The following is an 18,325-nucleotide window of genomic DNA, read 5'->3' on the forward strand; positions in this document are numbered from 1 at the left end:
TGAGATGACACGTATGGGACACCGAAGTCTTTTAGTGGCTTCAAAAGGCAGGAGCTGGCTGCCGTATAACCGCTATTATACCCAATCCCCTTTCAACATCTGAAACAAGCTGATGTATAATAATGTATTGTGAACCAGTACAAAAATACTATTTACAAAGAACAATCACAAAACATATTGAAATTGAAAAAGAAATAAAACCTTGAAATTACGACTGTGCGCTATGCAAGCTGACTGTACATATGCTTATTCAAAACAAAAGTGTCACACACCAGTGTTGGTTGGGTCCAGGGCCGTAACTAGAGGGTTGTTTTGAGACCCTTTTCAATGTAAAAAAAAAAATTCCGTACCATACATAGCAATTTTTCGTAGCTTGATACGTATTTTTAACCCTTAAGCTTAAGTCTCTTGAAAGTTCACATTTCCTGGCGGTTGGGACTGGAACGCTAGATGTTGCGGTCCAACTTGACAATCAGTAATTTCAGAATCCCTCCCTTCGAAAATTCCTGATTATCCGAGGTGGGAGTCTCATTGACTGCCAGTTGATGACAACGGCGAGTCATTACATTTGGACGGCCCTCAATCACTTTTGCGTCTTAAAGGGATGGTGTGGTGACCCTCAGCCTCTTTTACACTCCCAAAATATAATTTTGTTATCAGGATGAAAAAACCAAGACCTATTAGCTTGAGCAGAGGTGAAAGAACACACACTTAAAAAGATAAAATTGAGAGAAATTAACAAAAAAACGTTGATAATAGAATCTCATATACACATATAAAGATTAAAATTGGTGGCTAAGTATGTAGAGAATAAAATACATAAACAAGAGCACAAACACACTCGCTCAGAAGCAAAGGATCTCCGAGCGAAGTTACGAGCCCTCACACAAAAATAAAGTAGACCAATTTATGACCTAATATACAAGCAATCAGAAGTAAAAGGGACTCATCTTTAAGTAATTTGCACTCGCTCAAAATTAAGACACCCACCTCTGAGTGAAGTTACGTGCACTCACTCAGAAGTGAGTAATCTTAGGGCCAAAGTTATGGGCACTCACTCAAAAGTAAAGGAGACTCATCTCTGAGCAAAGTTATGGTCACTCAGAAGTAAAAGAGACCAATCTTAGGGCAGAGCTACAAGAACTCACTCAGAAGTAAAAATTTCTGATAGAAAACTCTTCTCTTAGCTGAGCTCGGGGGACTCATTTCTGAGCAAAATTGCTGGTGAAAATTAAAATCATAAGAGGTTTCAATGCGATATCATTTTATGAGGGTGACATTGACTAGTAAAAGAGACTCATCTCTGAGCAAAATTATAAGTGACCAACAATGCCAAGAGTTACTAAAAACGATACAGATTAAGGTTGGTACATTACTCTTACTCAAAAAGCAAATAAAAAACATAAATTTCACCATATACCATCGTAAAAAGTCACTTTAATGCATTTTAGAATACAACATTATCAGTAATGAAGAAAAGAAAGTTTGGGTTTAAGTGTTAGGCATCAAGTGCTGTTGACACCCTTACTGACACTTGAAAGGCCCAATTGAAAATAGCCTCTAGCTGTTAATTAATTTACGAAATTATGTGGGCAAGGGAAAGCCAAAACAACTGGAAGGAATACTAACACATTAACATGTCTCAATCATTGTAAGTTAGGGCCCATAGCCTTTTCTGATCTATCATGCAGCTTGTGTGGATTGAAATTGAGTAAAATGGGTATTTCCTTGTTTATTACTTGCGCTTGCCTAGAGCCGTGTTCAGAAAAAGAATAAGCCCTAAAATGACTATAAAGTGCCAATATCAACACGAAATATTATTGCAAAATATAACCTTACTCTGCGTTTTCTCAGAATATAGATTTAATTAAACAAGTTTCCAAAACACAGGATATGAATGCGCTTTTCAATTCACACTTACTTGTCATGTTCATAACAAAGAGAGGTGTCAGTCACGCCATATCATATAGCAAAATATGCTTCATAAAGGAATGGACCACATAATGAGTACTAAATATACATGGCTACACCAGAATTTCTCAAACTATGACCTCCCCCCTCATCTGAGAGGCCACAAGCCAGCAAATATTTATTGTACTTTTTTAGACTTTTGATTCAAAATACAATTATTGAAACTAGTGCACACAATAAAGCCGACTTTGATTGTGATTGTAAGGCCTGAGAATCATACATAAAAATGCCAACTTAAGAAAAATATTATTATGTATGAAAGGGCTGTGCGCTTAAAAATTTGGGAAGCCTCGTTCTAACTCACTATATGATTAGTTAGTCTGAGTGAAATTTTTAAAATCAATAATAATCATCTAAGCAAACTAATGCAAAATGTCATAGAAACGTACAGTTCTGTCATACATATGACTCATTATATGATTAATATAAGTGAATCATACCATGAAGTAAGTCATGTTATATATGCATTGTAGCGCATTGCACATCTTATAAAATTGATGTATCTAAAGGAAAGATTAACTGACGAATTGTACATTATTGAAGGTGTCCAAATTTTTCTCCAAAACACAACATAAACCCTAGTATTAATTAATGCAAAATTAAAAAAAAAAAGTCAGTTAAGATATCATTTTCAAAATTGTTTCAACTTTGTTTAGTCATTCCTAATGGGTGTCCATGTCCAAAGTTTTCTCTTAAAGTTAACACGAACCCTCGTATTGATGCAAATTTAAAAAAAAATCTATAAATTGTATCATTTTGTTTGGACATTCTTTATCTTCAATGAGATTCCTAAATACCAGTAATAGCGAACATCCTATATTTTCATTATAGTTCAACTAGGGCTCACAGAGATATCAAAAAAATCAATTGATATTAAGGACTGTCGAATATACAAATTGTTGGTAGTGTACCATTCTATTGTGTTGTTAATTTCAATGTTGATGATTCCAGTAGAATTTATATGCTTTAACTTAATCCAAGGTTTCATTACGAAAAAAATTGCAATTTTATACATTCAAATCTAAAATTTTATTGGAACACATTTTTCCGAATAATAGTAACTTAAATTCCGCTAAATTTTGATGCTATGAACAGTAATATTTGTAGCAACAAAAATTGTAATTAACTGACTATTTTTCTATTTGTTTGTTGACTAATGCCCAGTAAGAATCTGTCTGATATATTCAGTTATAAGCAAGTATTGCTATATTGCTTCAAGATTGGTCGATACTTTTTCAATTTTTTGAAAAAACACATTAGAATCCACAATATTGGCTGTTTGAAATTTCGCCTAGATCAATTCCAGTTAATTTACAGATCAATTGATTATATATTGATTCAAGTAGTATTATTGATATAGCATATAATCAATTATTAAATTTGGTCTACACCATGCATTGAGCAATCAGAAAGAATATTTACAATATTCGTATGTCGTACTTCAATTCGAAAGTACGATTAATATCGATCAAAATCACTCAACGACGATAGGCATCGAGTTTTCTTCTTCTTCTATTCCGAGGAAATACTCCATTTCCTCATCACTCATGTCAAGATTATCCCTTCCGAGGCCGGAGTCATCATCAGCAGATGCAGATTGCGCTTTGCACGTGAAAAACACGATTCTTTTCTTTTTGAGATTGTAAAGAAAGAAATTGAACGACCATAAACATCCTTCGTCTCCAAACGGATCGCATTCAAGATCTGGATTGTATGAGTAGACATTGCATTCTTTTAGGTCGATCTCCTCATCAACCGTGTTCCAGAGAGTGCTGTGAAGGCGATGGTAGTGTTCGCCGAGAACTGTACCTAGAGTATTGTCGATGAAACTTTGCACCCAGGTGACGCTCGGTTCTCGAGAGAATTCATCACTTTTTGAGTGGCTGAAGTCGTAATCAGGTCGAAATGACGCGTTGAGAGTAGATATGAGATAATAGAGCGTTTTGCGACTGCAAACGTGACTGAGTGGGTTGTCATTCTCATCGGCGCTACTCAAACTTCGACTGTAATTTCCGGCATTCGGACTCGCTGATAAAATCGTTTGAGGTGGTGCTAACGCAGCAAGATCAGTAGGCGGAGCATCGTGTGAAAATACTTTAAAAAGTCGCTTGTCATCGCCAGCCATTTTGCATGAATAACTCTCGATACGTCCGATAATTCGACAATCATCGTTTTTCGTGAAAAGTACGCTATTCAAACGATCCAAGTTAGAGTTCTCTAACAACTTCATGTCTCCTGTTTAGTAAGTGCAATTTTCTCGGTACCAAAAAGTTTTTCACAGTGATGACCTTTCAACCTTCAATGACCTTTAACTTGTTTATAAACTACAAATGTTCTCACACGAAAGTCTACTCGAAATTGACGAAATAATAGCAAGAAGCGAAGAAAATATTGTAGTGGAATTTTGTTGGGAACACTCCTTATGCATTATTTGTTTTTGTAAATTCCTCTTTTCTTCAAAAAACCTAAAAAGAAAGTAATTTTAAGCAATATAACAAGAATTCGTTCAATGCAATAGGGCACACTATCCAAATTCCAGGAATGTCCCGTCGTTTGGTTCAATAATATAAACACTCCAGGCGTCTTACAAACGAGGGGCATCTAGCATGACAGAAGATGAGGCATATTGCACCATGCTTGTCTCGATAATAATCTAAATTAAACGCGGCTGTCATGTGGCCAAATCGAATTATTTTTTCCAGAGAAATCTAATGATGACGTTTTTAGATTGAATTTTTTTTTGTAGTTTTTTGCGCAACTTTATTTTACTGTATTTTTACCGATATTGAGGGACAACCATGTCCAAACGTCCCCAAAGGGGGGGGGGTCTGATCATCAGTAAATGGGTTTCTCTGAAACGGGACAATGTTGCTCAATCTGCATAGTGTGCCGTACCGCAATGATGCATCAGAGGAAAAGTCAAAATGTTCACTATAAATGTGAACAAAGTTTCTCTCTGCTAATTTTGTTATAATTGCTGTAGAAGCCTTTGTATGGAAGATTGCAAGCACTAAATTACCCCAACAATATAATATTGTACTAAATACCTAAACCTAAGTAGATAGGTACACATTTTCAAATTTTGCTTTTGCCCTTATAAAATTGAGTCAAAGACACAGATGGTAACAAAACAATGAAATTACAGAAGTACCGTAAAACCGGCTAATTTCGGATGCCTTCTAACTTCGGATGAAATTTTCAATCGTTCATATCTCAACTGAATTTCGTCATATTGCGCTTCTGTCGGTTTCTATAGTAAGGCCTTACATATATGAATCTGTCCTACCCTCCAGTCTCTCGATTTTTTTTTTTTTTACTCAAAAAATCATATTTTACCAAAAAAATGACACCTTTTTTTGAGCGACTCAAACCATGACTTCTACCGACGCGACTTTCGCCAAATTACCGCCAAGCGCTAGAGAGCGTACACAATGTATACAAAAAAATACAGTGATCACGAGGTGTCGTACGAGATTCGAGTGAAATCGATTATTTTGATTTAAAAATTGCATCAAAATTTCGACGTTTTGATGATTACGTACAGCGTGACGTCAACGACACAAATCGCTTTCTCTCTTTTCATAGCCGACGTCACTTTGCGTAGCTCGTGCGTAACTCGCCGCGACATTTGAACGCAGACCTCGCGGCGCCCAGTATTGTGAAATTTAAAATTTGAGGACATCCATGAGCCTTGTCCCTAAATCCTACAAAAACATCACTATCGTCTCAGTCATATGTTCTTTATTTAAAAATAATGCGTATACATACGCTTGATGCATATAAAATTTGTCGATTTCTGTTTTTGCATACTTTCTCCGACACCGATAGATAGCAATTGGTAACACGTTAGGCTGATAAACATCCAGTTTCTAGACGTTTCTATACGACCATAATGATTAGATATGTCTCTTTACGATCGACCGAGGATAATAAGATCTTGAGCATGGAACGTTAAACAGGTTAGCGTGGAACTTCTAGAAGTTTCTATAGGATCATGATGATTAGATATGTCTGTTTACGACATATCAGCTTCGCGACGAGGCAAGAGTAGCGTCACGTACGAACGTCAGTATGCATCACGCATAACGCGTCGAGGCGGCGTAAGGTCTGCTCAGCGACGTTGTCATGCGTCACTGCTCACGCAGACATTTCTCTCTCACGGCGAGGTGACGCAAAGAGAAAAGCGGCCATCCGAAGTTAGATAATTTTAGAATAGACGAATAAAGTCGATAATTTCAATGAAAAAAGGCTTTGGTGGATGTGAAACCGATTTGACCATGACGAGAATAGCCACAATGTATTATATTCCAAATTTGGCTTCAATTGAACAACATGCGGCAGAGATATTGTTCAAAATATAGTAAAATCATTCGAAGTTAGCCGGTTTTACGGTACAGGACCTAGCGTAAGTAAATAAGTAAACATTTTGAATGTTTATTATTATTGAAAAATTATAAAATTGAGCCAGGGACACAAATATCAAAATATTAACAAACAATCAAAGTACAGAAGTCTAGAACAGAATATTCAAAATATGTGATAACAACCTTCAGCTGTTTAGAGAAAAGTAAAATGAAAAGATAAGTAGGCCTACTGAAGTACGGTAACAAACCTTTTCAACAGTTGAAGTCAGAAAGTGCCCTCAATTAACGTTAAATTCCAAAATTTTTGTAAGTGTAGAAATAAATCAGTTCTGCTGTTCGGAAATTATAATATCAATATCCACCAGTCAACCGGAGTCAATCAGAATAGGTATGTAATCCAGCAAGTTTAATAAATGTAAAGCTTAAATAGTGTTGAACGCTGTCTGTGATGACAAAAAAAACGGTGAGTGGACTATTTCCGCGGTTGTATGTCGACCGGATTAATTTCCTTGACAGCTTGTGTCTGTGTGTGTTGGTACCGGTACCGTAGTCTACAGGTAAATTACATCAGACCAGTTATTACAGAATTTTATTTAAAAACTAAATTCTTTATTTAATTAGTTTTAGTTTTATTTTGAAGTGTTTAAAAAGCACTAGAATCACTAAATTCACAAACAAAAGCGCGCAATGTATCAGGAAAAAATGACAGCAGACTCCGAGCGACGACTCAGCCTAAAATGATAAACAAAAACCTATGACATCATATTAGAAGAAACCAGAATTAATCTCGACGCAGCCTACAATTTAATTAATGAAAGGTCACGTACTTAGATTCAAAAATGTCATTTTCTTGTTTTCACAAAAAAGCTATGCTCAAAGATATTATCACGTTAACCAGAACGAACCAGAGGAAATATAATCTTTACTCACTGAAAATTTCAAAGCAAATGATCCAGTAATCAATGAGAAAAGTGATTTTTTTCATAACGATACCAAGTAGAATTCAAAAAAGAAAAAAAGAGTGTCATCATAAAATGCAAAACGTTCACTCAAAAGTAACAAAACTAATTAAGGCACGCACGCACAATTTTATTTAAATTTCATAAATATTTTTCTATTACCGGGAAAAAAGTTATATTGCAGAGTGGTCCAAACCCTGGCCCATTGGCAGATATTTGTATTTATTGGAGGAACATTGAGTTCTTTTTAGCTATTCTGACTCGAGTTGAGATCCCGAGATTTCAAACCTTTTCCTAATTTCGATGTCGGGAATCATATTTGTTAGAATAACGAAGGTTGTATTTATGAACGTCAAGGCGGTGTCGATATGAAAATGACGTTCTGTGACCGGTACGATCGCGTGTCGATAGGCTGTTATCCTTCAGACATTTTTTGCCTTATTTTAGTACTAGCACATCTCTATTTTCAACGTGGGCCAGTAGTAGTCAAACGCATATCTGAAGCAGTAACCAAAAGCAAGAAACAACACATTGTTTTGTTTGTGCTTAATATATCTTCCTTAACATAAATAATGAAAAACGACACCGATGCAACATAACAATAAAATGATAATAACGGTAAACTCTCATTCTTTAAATTTAAAGTAACCAAACTCGCAGTTCGCAGTACTTTGATTACTTTTGGGTATCCCGACTGCGGCCCGCTAGGCCTTCTTCAAATTTTCTGCGGTCCTTCGATCTAGCAACCTTGGACCACGCTGTTATATTGCATAAAAATAAAATAGCTTATAGATTAAACTCTCTCCTTCCAAGCTGAACCCTGCTGTGAAATCATGAAGTTAAGTTTAAAAGACCATCGTGCTAATTAGTCTAAGTAATAATAAGCCGATAAAACGGCTTAATCACATGGCATATCACGACTTTTCGGCCGGTTACCGGTCCATGTGGAGTACGGGATTAGTTAGCCAGTTGTTTGATTTCAGAAACATAGACTCGGTATGTATTAATCGGTAGTTTATTTTATCATAATACTTAGAACAAACTTTTTACGAACAGAATATAGAAAATAATGTAAAAAAGGCATTCCAAGATGAAAAAGGGCGCGTAAAACAAATACTGAATATCAAGCAGCATCATACTTGATTATAGGTCTAACAGTAATAAAAATTCAGAATAGGATTTACATATTTATCCCGGGTAAAAGGAAAGCCGACAAACGTCTCAAACATATAGCAAACCACGGCCTCTCGCCCGGTTACCAGTCTATGTTGTGCACCGGGTGATGTCGGTATGGAAGTAATTAACCAGTTATTTCTGATGAAGTGAACCCCCTACGGCAACTAGACCTCCAGCAACTCTTTCGCAAATAATTATCTCTCACAGGAACCTGCAAACAAATGAAGGGTAATCATAAGTGCGGTGGTGAGCGTATCCTAACGCATAGTACGATGCGCCATACCGCTGAACTAAGATAGGACATCATTTTTATCTCGTGGAGAAGAAATACGATCTATCTATAGGGGGCATCACGCCTTTTAATGCGATTGTGCACCGGGAATGGCCCAGAGAGTTTGGGAAATCGTTTTTTTTTGATCGATTTGTTCCAATTCATTATTGATTACTCATCTTTAAATGATTGATTTGTTTGGTGTTACCACCTGGTACATTAATTCAGACAATCTGTATTTGAAATATGCTCTGTCAATTTTAATGTGCGTATTTATTTGTATTCATTCATTTATTTGTGTTTTTCGTTATGTGAATCTGGCGCCTGGAATAGAACTGAAAAATTATTAGCGCGGAACAGTTTGGGGCTAAAGGTCACTCCTCTTCAAATAGTTTTTGTCGTTGGCGAGCTCGCGATATTTCCTTTCTTTGACTCGAATTTGTTGGTTTTTAGTCGAAAAATTCCACAATATCAACATGGGTCTGCTCACAATTTTGAAAAAAATGAAGCAAAAAGAAAAAGAGATGCGAATTTTGATGTTAGGCCTTGATAACGCGGGTAAAACAACAATTTTAAAGAAATTTAACGGCGAAGATATCGATACAATTTCGCCGACGCTTGGATTTAACATCAAAACTATCGAACATCGTGGATTCAAACTGAACATTTGGGACGTTGGAGGCCAGAAATCTTTACGGTCTTATTGGCGAAACTACTTCGAGAGTACAGATGGATTAGTTTGGGTGGTGGACAGCGCTGATAAACGAAGAATGGAAGATTGTATAAAAGAATTGCAGCTTCTTTTGGTTGAAGAAAGACTGGCGGGGGCAACTTTGCTCGTTTTTGCGAATAAACAGGACCTACCAGGGTCTCTCTCTTCAGAAGAGATCAAAGAAGTTTTGGAATTGGACAGTATTAAAACACATCATTGGTCTATTTTTCCATGCAGTGCCGTAACCGGGGCAAATCTATTGGAAGGGGTGAACTGGGTTGTTGATGACATTTCTAGTAGAATATTCACGCTTGATTGAATTTATTTTGTTGTAATATTCCGTTTTTCGTGCATGAATTATTTGTAACACTGTCATGTAAGATAGTTATGATTTTTAGAAATTTAATTACTGAGAAATATTGTTCCAATCGTAGCAATGATACATACATACATACAATGATATTGAATATTCTAATCAAAATTAAATTAGGTCATTTTCTCAAACTCTAGATTTGAGAATTTAAAAATTGTTTATCCTGGATATTTCCAGTTATTCCCCCCCTACTTATAACCCCCTCCCACTAATATATGAATGCCCACACTCACTAATAAAAGTATTTTGTTTATGGAATGTCTATGAAACATTCACCATTATTTGGCAAAATTTTTAAAATTTCCAGCATTATCAAGCAAAAAATTAAAAAATAGGAGAATTGTTGATATTAGTGGGGAGAGGGATAACTGGAAAATGTCCAACTTTTCATTTGAAATCTCACAGTATGATCAAAAAGGCTTTTAGTTTTGAGTGATAAAGAATAACCAATCAAATCACTCTTCATCTCAACTATCCTGAATCTCCAAATTCAAACTTCCAGAACAGCAGTTCCCATCATATGGGGCCACAATGCTAGGCGAAAAGCTAATTTGACATTTCATTTTATAAGAAAACTCCCCGTCTTTCCTAGTTTCATTGCTTGATAAGGTTTTTTCGCTGGGTGTTTTCACTTTGTTAAGGTTGATAGTGTTTGAACATATTGGCATTTGGAATCTACCAATCAAAATAACACTATATATACCACTGGATTGATAAACATGGGCGCCATGAGTGCTAAAAGCCCCCGGAAGTGGGCCACGATCCAAAAAAGGGTTGGGAACCACTGTTCTAGAACTTCTATATCGTGTTCTTCATTGAAAATAGTAGGCCTATATGATTTAAATCTGTGATAGACTTCGATTTGCACTTCTCTAAATTTCATGTGTAATAATTTTTCAGATTTACCGTAAGAATGAATTTTTCAGAGCTATTCAAGCAATCTAATTTTTTATGTAAGTTTTCTCCTGATGGAAAATACATTGCGACTTGTGTCTCTTACAAACTAATCATAAGAGATGTCGAAACTCTGCAAATTTTGCGACTTTATACATGCATGGATGTTATTCAACAAATCGGTTGGTCATCTGACTCTGCATTCCTGCTCTGCGCTATGTTTAAACGTGGCATTGTTCAAGTGTGGTCTATTGAGCAGCCAGATTGGACTTGCAAAGTTGATGAGGGGTCGGCAGGTCTTATTAGAGCTCAGTGGAGCCCTGACGGACGTCATATCCTTACGACAGCAAGTTTTAATCTACGAATCACAGTTTGGTCTCTTGTGAACAAGTCTGTATCTTATATACGATATGTAAAGAATTCAAAAGATTGTTTAAGCTTCTCAAAGGATGGAAAATACCTCGCTCTCGGTGAAACTCGAAAATGCAAAGACTATGTTAGCATTTTCGCAGTCGACTCGTGGCAAATGGTGAAAATTTTTGAGTCTGACACAGAAGATATGGCTTCGTTGGAGTGGTCACCAGATGGCCGTGTTCTTTGCGTCGCAGATAACATGCTTTGGTATAAAGTTTTGATCTATACGATGGATGGCCGTTGCTTAGCAACCTATAAAGCATACGAATGGGCATTAGGAATTAAAAAAATGTCGTGGTCCCCGACAAGCCAGTTTCTCGCTGTAGGGAGTTACGATCAAAAAGTTCGCCTATTGAATCATATAACATGGAAATCAATTTCAGAGTTTACGCACACTTCGACAATCCAAGGCGGAAATGTCGTAGTTTATAAAGAAGTCGAACAGCGACCGACTCTTCCCACGAAAGAAGAAGAAGGCTCGAACATGATGCCGTCGTTATTCAGCACACAAAGTAGATACGAATTTTGCGAACACCCCATTGATCTCCCTTTCATGCCCCCAAACCCAGATAAGCCAAACCCCAAAATCGGGGCTGGTTGGATGGAATTCAGTCCTGATAACAAATATCTGGCGACTGTGGATGACAGTATGAAAACTTGCGTCTTTATATGGAGCATGCAAAAACTATGTTTGTACGTCGTTTTACAGCAAACTTCGCAAATCAAGTCGTTAAAATGGGATCCAAAGACTTGTCGTTTGGCAGTGGCTACAGGAAATGATAAAATATATCTTTGGTCCCCATCTGGGTCTGTTTCAGTCCAGGTACCTGTGGGGGCAACGTTCCATACCCATTCTATGGTCTGGCACCCAAAAGGCGGCTCGTTAGTGCTTTTAAGTAAGGATCAAATGTGCGTGTGCTATTTAGAGTCGCAAGCAACTACGAGTTAACATATTACTATGAGTCTGCATAGCTCTTGGCTTTCCAGCAGTTGCCCATAACTTTGCTCAAAGATGAGACTTCTTCACTTCTAAGTGTGTGGCATTGATTTAAGCAATTCTCCTAGAAAAACTGGAATAATGGGATCATATTTACTAAAGAAAATGGGGCAGAATTCGCTTATAAATCGGCTGTGTAATCTTTTTTTTATGCATTATTGGTTACTTAATAACTTTTTCTCACCACTGTACGTGTTTTACCAAATATGATATGAATAATTTTTGGGAAATTTGTTCTTTGGAAATATTTACTAAAGTCCTTCCATAAATAGATTCAGAAAAATGAGCGCATGTTCACTAAACGACCTAAGTACTTCTATTTGGCGTGGCACAACCACTTTTGCATTTGTTATTCCTAACCCCCACCTGGTCTGTCATTCAAAGATTACGTCACTACGACCTCATAATCACGTCAGTCCGAAATGACACTAACACCAGCGATCTTTTTCATATGGGGATCATTAGGAAGAAAAAGCGAGAGGAATAGCTTGCTCGATTTTGGGTGATCGTCTACAATTCTTGGATGACAGTTAGTATAATTTGGAAGACCTTATTACAATACTGTGATGTCATTTTTGAATGGCGTAGTCAAGTGGGGGTTAGGAACAACATATGCAAAAATGGTTGTGCCACGCCAACTAGAAGTACCCACGTTGTGTTGTGAACATGGCCAGAAAAATGTACTTCTCTGACAGCAGATCTCTGTGGTCAAAGATATCAATCTCAGTGATTACAGCCTGGCAGCATTGTCACCTTTCAGTTGGAACATTTATGTTTGAGTTATCACGTTTTAAAATATTTTGTTTGCTGATCTTTGTTTTTGTAGATTTGTCCTTGTACTTTATTAAACTGTTATTTTTGTATTTATTGTAGTTCTATTACACTTGGAAACAAAGCCTGAATTAAAAGCATTGAGGAAAACAGTGTTGGGCCTTAAGTTCTCTTTAACTGAGAGTTTTGGCTTTATTGCCATTACTGGTAATGCTTTAAAACCAATGTGCCTTTGCCTTATGTAAAAATAAAAACCCAACCTTTTATTCTCCTTATTTTAGTTCTATTACGAGTTCGGGGACCACCTGTGTTAGCCAAGTGAATATACCACCTGCCCATAGGTTTCGGTCCCTTAACACAGCTTGATGTAAAATAGGTGAACAAAATTATTTACCTTCATATCGGTACACTTAAAATGTATGTATGAACAAAAAGACAGACGAATATTTGTCAAATGAGTAACGTGGCGATACTTGACAGAAGGCAAATGGATCAGTGGTGGGCAAATAACATGAGCGTACTGATATTTTTTCTAGGACCAACAGCAGAAATTACTAGAAGCATCTAATTTTATTTCGAAGAATTATATTCTACAAGATATGTGCACTGGAAACCCAGGAAAAGTACTAATATCAATGGTACAAATTAAATCATACAGTTACCAAAACAAAAAATTCAAGTTGCAGAGAAATTACCTCTCGAAAAGAAAAGTTCTCACAACAAATTGTTATAAATCAACATGTTCTTCAAATTACAATAAGTGGAGCTCTACTTTTCCATGAAACCAGAACAGACTTGGGCACCTTGGAATCCCCGAACATAATTATTCTTCTCTAGTCAATTCACAATTAGTGAGGAATATTATTTAGAATGATAGAAATTTAAAAACATCAAACTGTTTTGTATAAAATATGCAAAAATGCCAATTCAGGAAAGCAATAAACACCATATTAATAATACGAATTAATGTTGAATGTGGCGGATTCAATTCCATAATCACTATAAAAGAAGATATAAATGGTTGAAAGTAAAACAATGAAAATTAAAGTTTAAAATGCTCAAATTTTAAACAAGGTGATACCAAAAGGTGTGCCCACTCATCTAAAAGTGGAACAAAATCCAAATTTAGGAGGTGGTAGATATTTCAATATTAATGATAAAACTATCTGTAACTTGACTGATCATCAGAACTGGTTTATATGCCACTTTCTGGATATTCAAATACAATTATATCAAAGTATTGAATTGAAGAGTGGTGTCATACCTCGAAATTAGGGAGAGTGTGTTAATGTTAGGGGAGTGTTAGTGGGGGTATTTGCCCCAAATAGATCGGGGGGGAAACCTCTGATCTAGTACCCTCATGCCCAGCCTGGTTAGTGGGAGACGGCAGTGGTAGACGCCAAACAATTTAGATTTAGCCATGTCTTTGGTTTTTCTCGCTCCCGTGAAGTATGCAAGCCCATGCATCTGGAATGAGTAACTAATCAAGTATACTAATACCCAACTTGGCTCTGTGACTAATAGATAGATTTCTCAACCAAAACAGATGTAAATATGAAGGCATACATACAAATAAATAAACACTTTTTTTTGGTTATGACTGGAGGGTGCTCTCCCCATGGATGGCAGTCCATGGTTCTTCATATGATTACTGGATTAAGTCATGTAATTAACTTTCCCACCCCCCCGAAAATTGTATCAGAGTTCATTATGCCCTGGGAAATAATGAAGCGTGCCATGGCAGCATTGGCACTTCTGAACTCAGGTAATAATATTCTGGTAAGCCACACGTCACCGATTTCCCACATCAATTTAGCTGGTTAATTTTCGTTCTACAAAGCATTTTCATTTGGTCTAAAGTGCTTTCTAAATCAACTTCACTTTTTCGTGATTTAGATTTTTGTTTTTTGTCACTTTTCGTCTCTTTTTTTACTTTAACGTTCGTCATTCTGTGTTTTATATCGTCGTATGCGATGTCAGATTTGGCAACCTGCTCTTGAGTTCGTTGGAGCTTCTTTTTATCGGCGATTTTCTGTTTTGTCTTTCCTGTCTGGTTCTTTTTCCCGATTTTGCTGACTTGAAAAACTTTATTATTTTTGTTGCTAGTTTTCTTACTCGCTGTTTTAACCTTTTTCTGGTTTACCTTTGCCATTTTCAAGTTATTGTTGAACGTAAAAGCCCGTAGCCTGCTTTAGGTTAGGACTTGAAATAGGTGAAGGGACTTCCCCGTTTATTTTATACATGTGCGGTGTGAGCGTAGTGACTAGTGAGGTGAAATTGAACAAAGCAGAAATGATAATTAAACTAATTATTTAATTGGGCGATAATATAACTCGAACGGAATTTGTTGTTATTCGTATTGGGGTAGTGAAATTTGGCAATTTTGACGGTCATGTAGATTTCAAATTTTCAGAAATAATCGCTAGAGGGCTATTACCTTTCTTACTTTTTTGGATGTACTACCGTAAATATATACTACTACCGTGTTTCCTCGAAAATAAGACTGGGTCTTATTTCAATTTTTTTTTCGAAAAATAACACTAGGACTTATTTTCGGGGGATATCTTATATTATCATTTATCAAAACCATAATTACAAAGTAGAGAATTGCATGATATCCATTTACTTATAAATAACTCATTTTTATTCAAAATAACTGCAAAACATAGATTATCAATCATTTAAAACGTGTAGGAGAGATACCTTGCTATCGACTAGGACAGGAGTGGGCAACCCCTGGCACGCGAACCCATTTATTCGGCACGCGAGCGAGGCCTCGGAAACCAGATCATTCTTTTTCAGATAAAAAGTTTCACGACTCAAGAATTATCTGATGAAACTAGGACGTTCATTTATTATTCGTTGTTAACAATCCATTATTTATTTAAACTCGTTTTGTCCTTTCATGACATAAGGCTACAAAGAAATATATTATGACGTAACAAATGAGTGAGCTCTCGAAAAATTTTGTCGAGAAGAGCGCAGAATTCATTCGGCTACATCCTTGCGTAATATAATTCGTCTGTGCCATCCTTTTCTTCATTTCTGCTTTATTTATGAAGTTGTACAGGACATGTTGGTTAGACTTACTTGCTAACTTGCTGTTATAAATTGATTTCGAATGAAATATAAGCGATTGTGCGCGGCGATGTGGCTCATTGTGCTAAGCGTTAGGAATACGCTCATCACCGCACCTCTGATTACTCTGTGTGGGTTCGCGTCACCACACCTCAGAAAACAAATAACTACCGGTAACTAATCCCATACCCGACATGGAACGGTAACCGGGCGAGAAGCCGTGGTTCGCCATAGGGTTAAGTCGTCTTATCGGTTTTTCTCTCCCCGGGATAAATATGTAAATTCCATCCTATCGATTAGGGAAGGGAATACAAGAGAGAAATGCAGAAAACGAACTATTGCTTGATTAGGATGCCACTCCGGAAAATTTTTTCGTGTTTTTAGGACCTTGGCAATCTAAATTTTTTTTTTTTTCTCAGTTATGAACTTTATTAGGTCTCGTAACAGGAGTGACCTAAAAAATGAAACCATTAGTTCCCGTATTTCTTTGAAAGTTACAAAATATAAACCCGATGTAAAATTTATGGTGACCGTACATTTGAACCCATGTACATTTGAACCCATGCGTATATCCACGGGTTCAATCTATATGCGGGTGCTAAAACCCATGGGTTAGGGTTAGTATGGGTTTAACTATCCGTGAAACAAAAAAAATTCCATAGGTGCAATAGCATACTGGTGCAATTGTCATGGGTTCAAATGTACGTGGGTTCAAATGTAATGGAACCAAAATTTATATCAGCGGTAATGCAGCAGCAGAAGTCTCACTGGTATAGAATATATAAGAAAAGTAATCAAATTTATTGTCAGACTGATATTTTCCCGAATAGTGAATCTGTCTGTACAGGTTTAAAAGGTTTATTGTTGTGTACTTTTGCTTTGGAAGCAGCAAAGCATTGTTTTCAATTTCGGTCGGCACGCCGAAGAATTTCGTCGTTAAATTTAGCCGATTTTGACACGCGAGTCGAAAAAGGTTGCCCACCCCTGGATTGGATTAGGTCTTATTTTGAGGAGTGCAACGCAAATATATTTAGCTAACAATAAACTACAAACAGTAAGGCAAAAGTATATTTCAATAAAAAAAAAAAAACGTTAAAAATACGTGCATGGAACGCAAATATACAAAATAAATATCATATATCATTATATATATCATTATCTTCTTTATTTTCGAAGAAGTAGTTAAGAAATTGACGGCGGGGGCTTTGTACAAAAGATCAGAAAGAGCGTCTTACGTTACGTATCGTAACTAACCCTTGCGTCAGCCAACAGCGTGTCCAATTAAGCGAAAACGTGCGGGCGTAAAAATTGATGCTACGTTTTAAAAAAGTGATGTTTGTCATTATTATTTAATCATTCGGAGAAAGCGTTTGCGCCACACCTTGCGATGAACACGTGAAGTAATTTCGCTTATATTTCGGACGGTTAGAAATATTGGATGGCGTGGGGAAGACTGTAGCACTGCCATATAGGTCAGTAGTGGGTAAATACATATGGGCCAGTTACATATAATACACTTTGTTATTGGACTGTTAGCATAGACAACTAGTTTGTTACTTATCGATCTTTTGTCTGTTTGTCTGTTAGATACACGCGATATCTCACGAAAGCGAGGTTGAATCTGCACCAAATTTTGCATGTGCATTCATCACAGTTCGGAACAGAAGCCCATTGATTTTCGATGATGTCGTATAATTAGCGAGTTATTAATTAATTAGTGATGTGACACACGGTGTCACTATGAAGTAAGAGCGCTGGTCTGGGGGATCCCCTAACCTCCGATCCATGAGTCTTCGGTCTCCGACCGATATTCTCGTTTTATATTTTGTTATTTCTCTTTTTTGGCATGCTAAATTAATTGAACATAACATTACATTTGACAAAAATGGATCTATAAACAATGACGGGGAAATAGTAAAATTCTATTATTTTAATCGTCATCTACAAAATCAAGTAAGAAGATTGTATCAAACTCGGATATTGGATAACTCTTGGTGAGTTGGCCGAAATTTATTAATTTATTAGGAATTGATTATACGCAATCAATCATCATCATTTTATTCGTCAGCACAAAATAGACGTATCATAAGAAAAAAGCATTTCAAACACAATAGGGTGACAGGAGTCGCAAGGTACCTCATAAGGTCTTCAAGCAGCGACACCTTAAAAACTCGCTGATTCAGGTTAGTGAGCACAAAAAGTTAATGAAACACCAAAACACTTCAAAAAGTATTATAAGAAAAAAGAAGCAGTATTTCCGGAAAACAAATTATTAACAAATATGTTTCAAAACGTGTTGTCCGATTATCCCTACCCCCCCCCCCCCCCCAACCCCTAATTGTCCT

The 18,325-nt window shown here is 36.6% G+C and overlaps 3 protein-coding genes across 4 annotated transcripts; 2 read left to right on the plus strand and 1 right to left on the minus strand.

Annotated features, from left to right (window-relative positions):
* Positions 1-110: 110 nt before the first annotated feature.
* Positions 111-6,794, minus strand: LOC120334096 (repressor of RNA polymerase III transcription MAF1 homolog). 2 transcript variants are annotated; one of them, XR_013480574.1, is made up of 3 exons: positions 6,584-6,794; positions 446-4,436; positions 111-398 (listed from the first exon to the last, which is right to left on the minus strand). XR_013480574.1 is itself a non-coding variant. In XM_039401548.2 (2 exons), exon 2 carries the CDS (start codon positions 4,199-4,201, stop codon positions 3,446-3,448), a length of 756 nt encoding a protein of 251 aa, XP_039257482.2. In that variant the 5' UTR covers positions 4,202-4,436; positions 6,584-6,794; the 3' UTR covers positions 111-3,445. The 2 variants fall into 2 exon arrangements, 1 of the variants encoding a protein (XP_039257482.2); XM_039401548.2 differs by having other exon boundaries at positions 111-4,436.
* Positions 6,795-8,612: 1,818 nt separating this feature from the next.
* Positions 8,613-10,727, plus strand: LOC120333607 (ADP-ribosylation factor-like protein 2). The gene has a single exon (XM_039400939.2). The coding sequence runs from the start codon at positions 9,218-9,220 to the stop codon at positions 9,770-9,772; it is 555 nt and encodes a 184-aa protein (XP_039256873.1). The 5' UTR covers positions 8,613-9,217; the 3' UTR covers positions 9,773-10,727.
* A 10-nt stretch (positions 10,728-10,737) lies between these two features.
* Positions 10,738-13,057, plus strand: LOC120333605 (WD repeat-containing protein WRAP73-like). Its single transcript, XM_039400937.2, has one exon. It carries the CDS (start codon positions 10,740-10,742, stop codon positions 12,081-12,083), a length of 1,344 nt encoding a protein of 447 aa, XP_039256871.2. The 5' UTR covers positions 10,738-10,739; the 3' UTR covers positions 12,084-13,057.
* The last annotated feature ends 5,268 nt before the right edge of the window (positions 13,058-18,325 follow it).

Source organism: Styela clava, chromosome 15, assembly GCF_964204865.1.
Source record: "Styela clava chromosome 15, kaStyClav1.hap1.2, whole genome shotgun sequence".
In the NCBI taxonomy this organism is placed as follows: Eukaryota; Metazoa; Chordata; class Ascidiacea; order Stolidobranchia; family Styelidae; genus Styela; species Styela clava.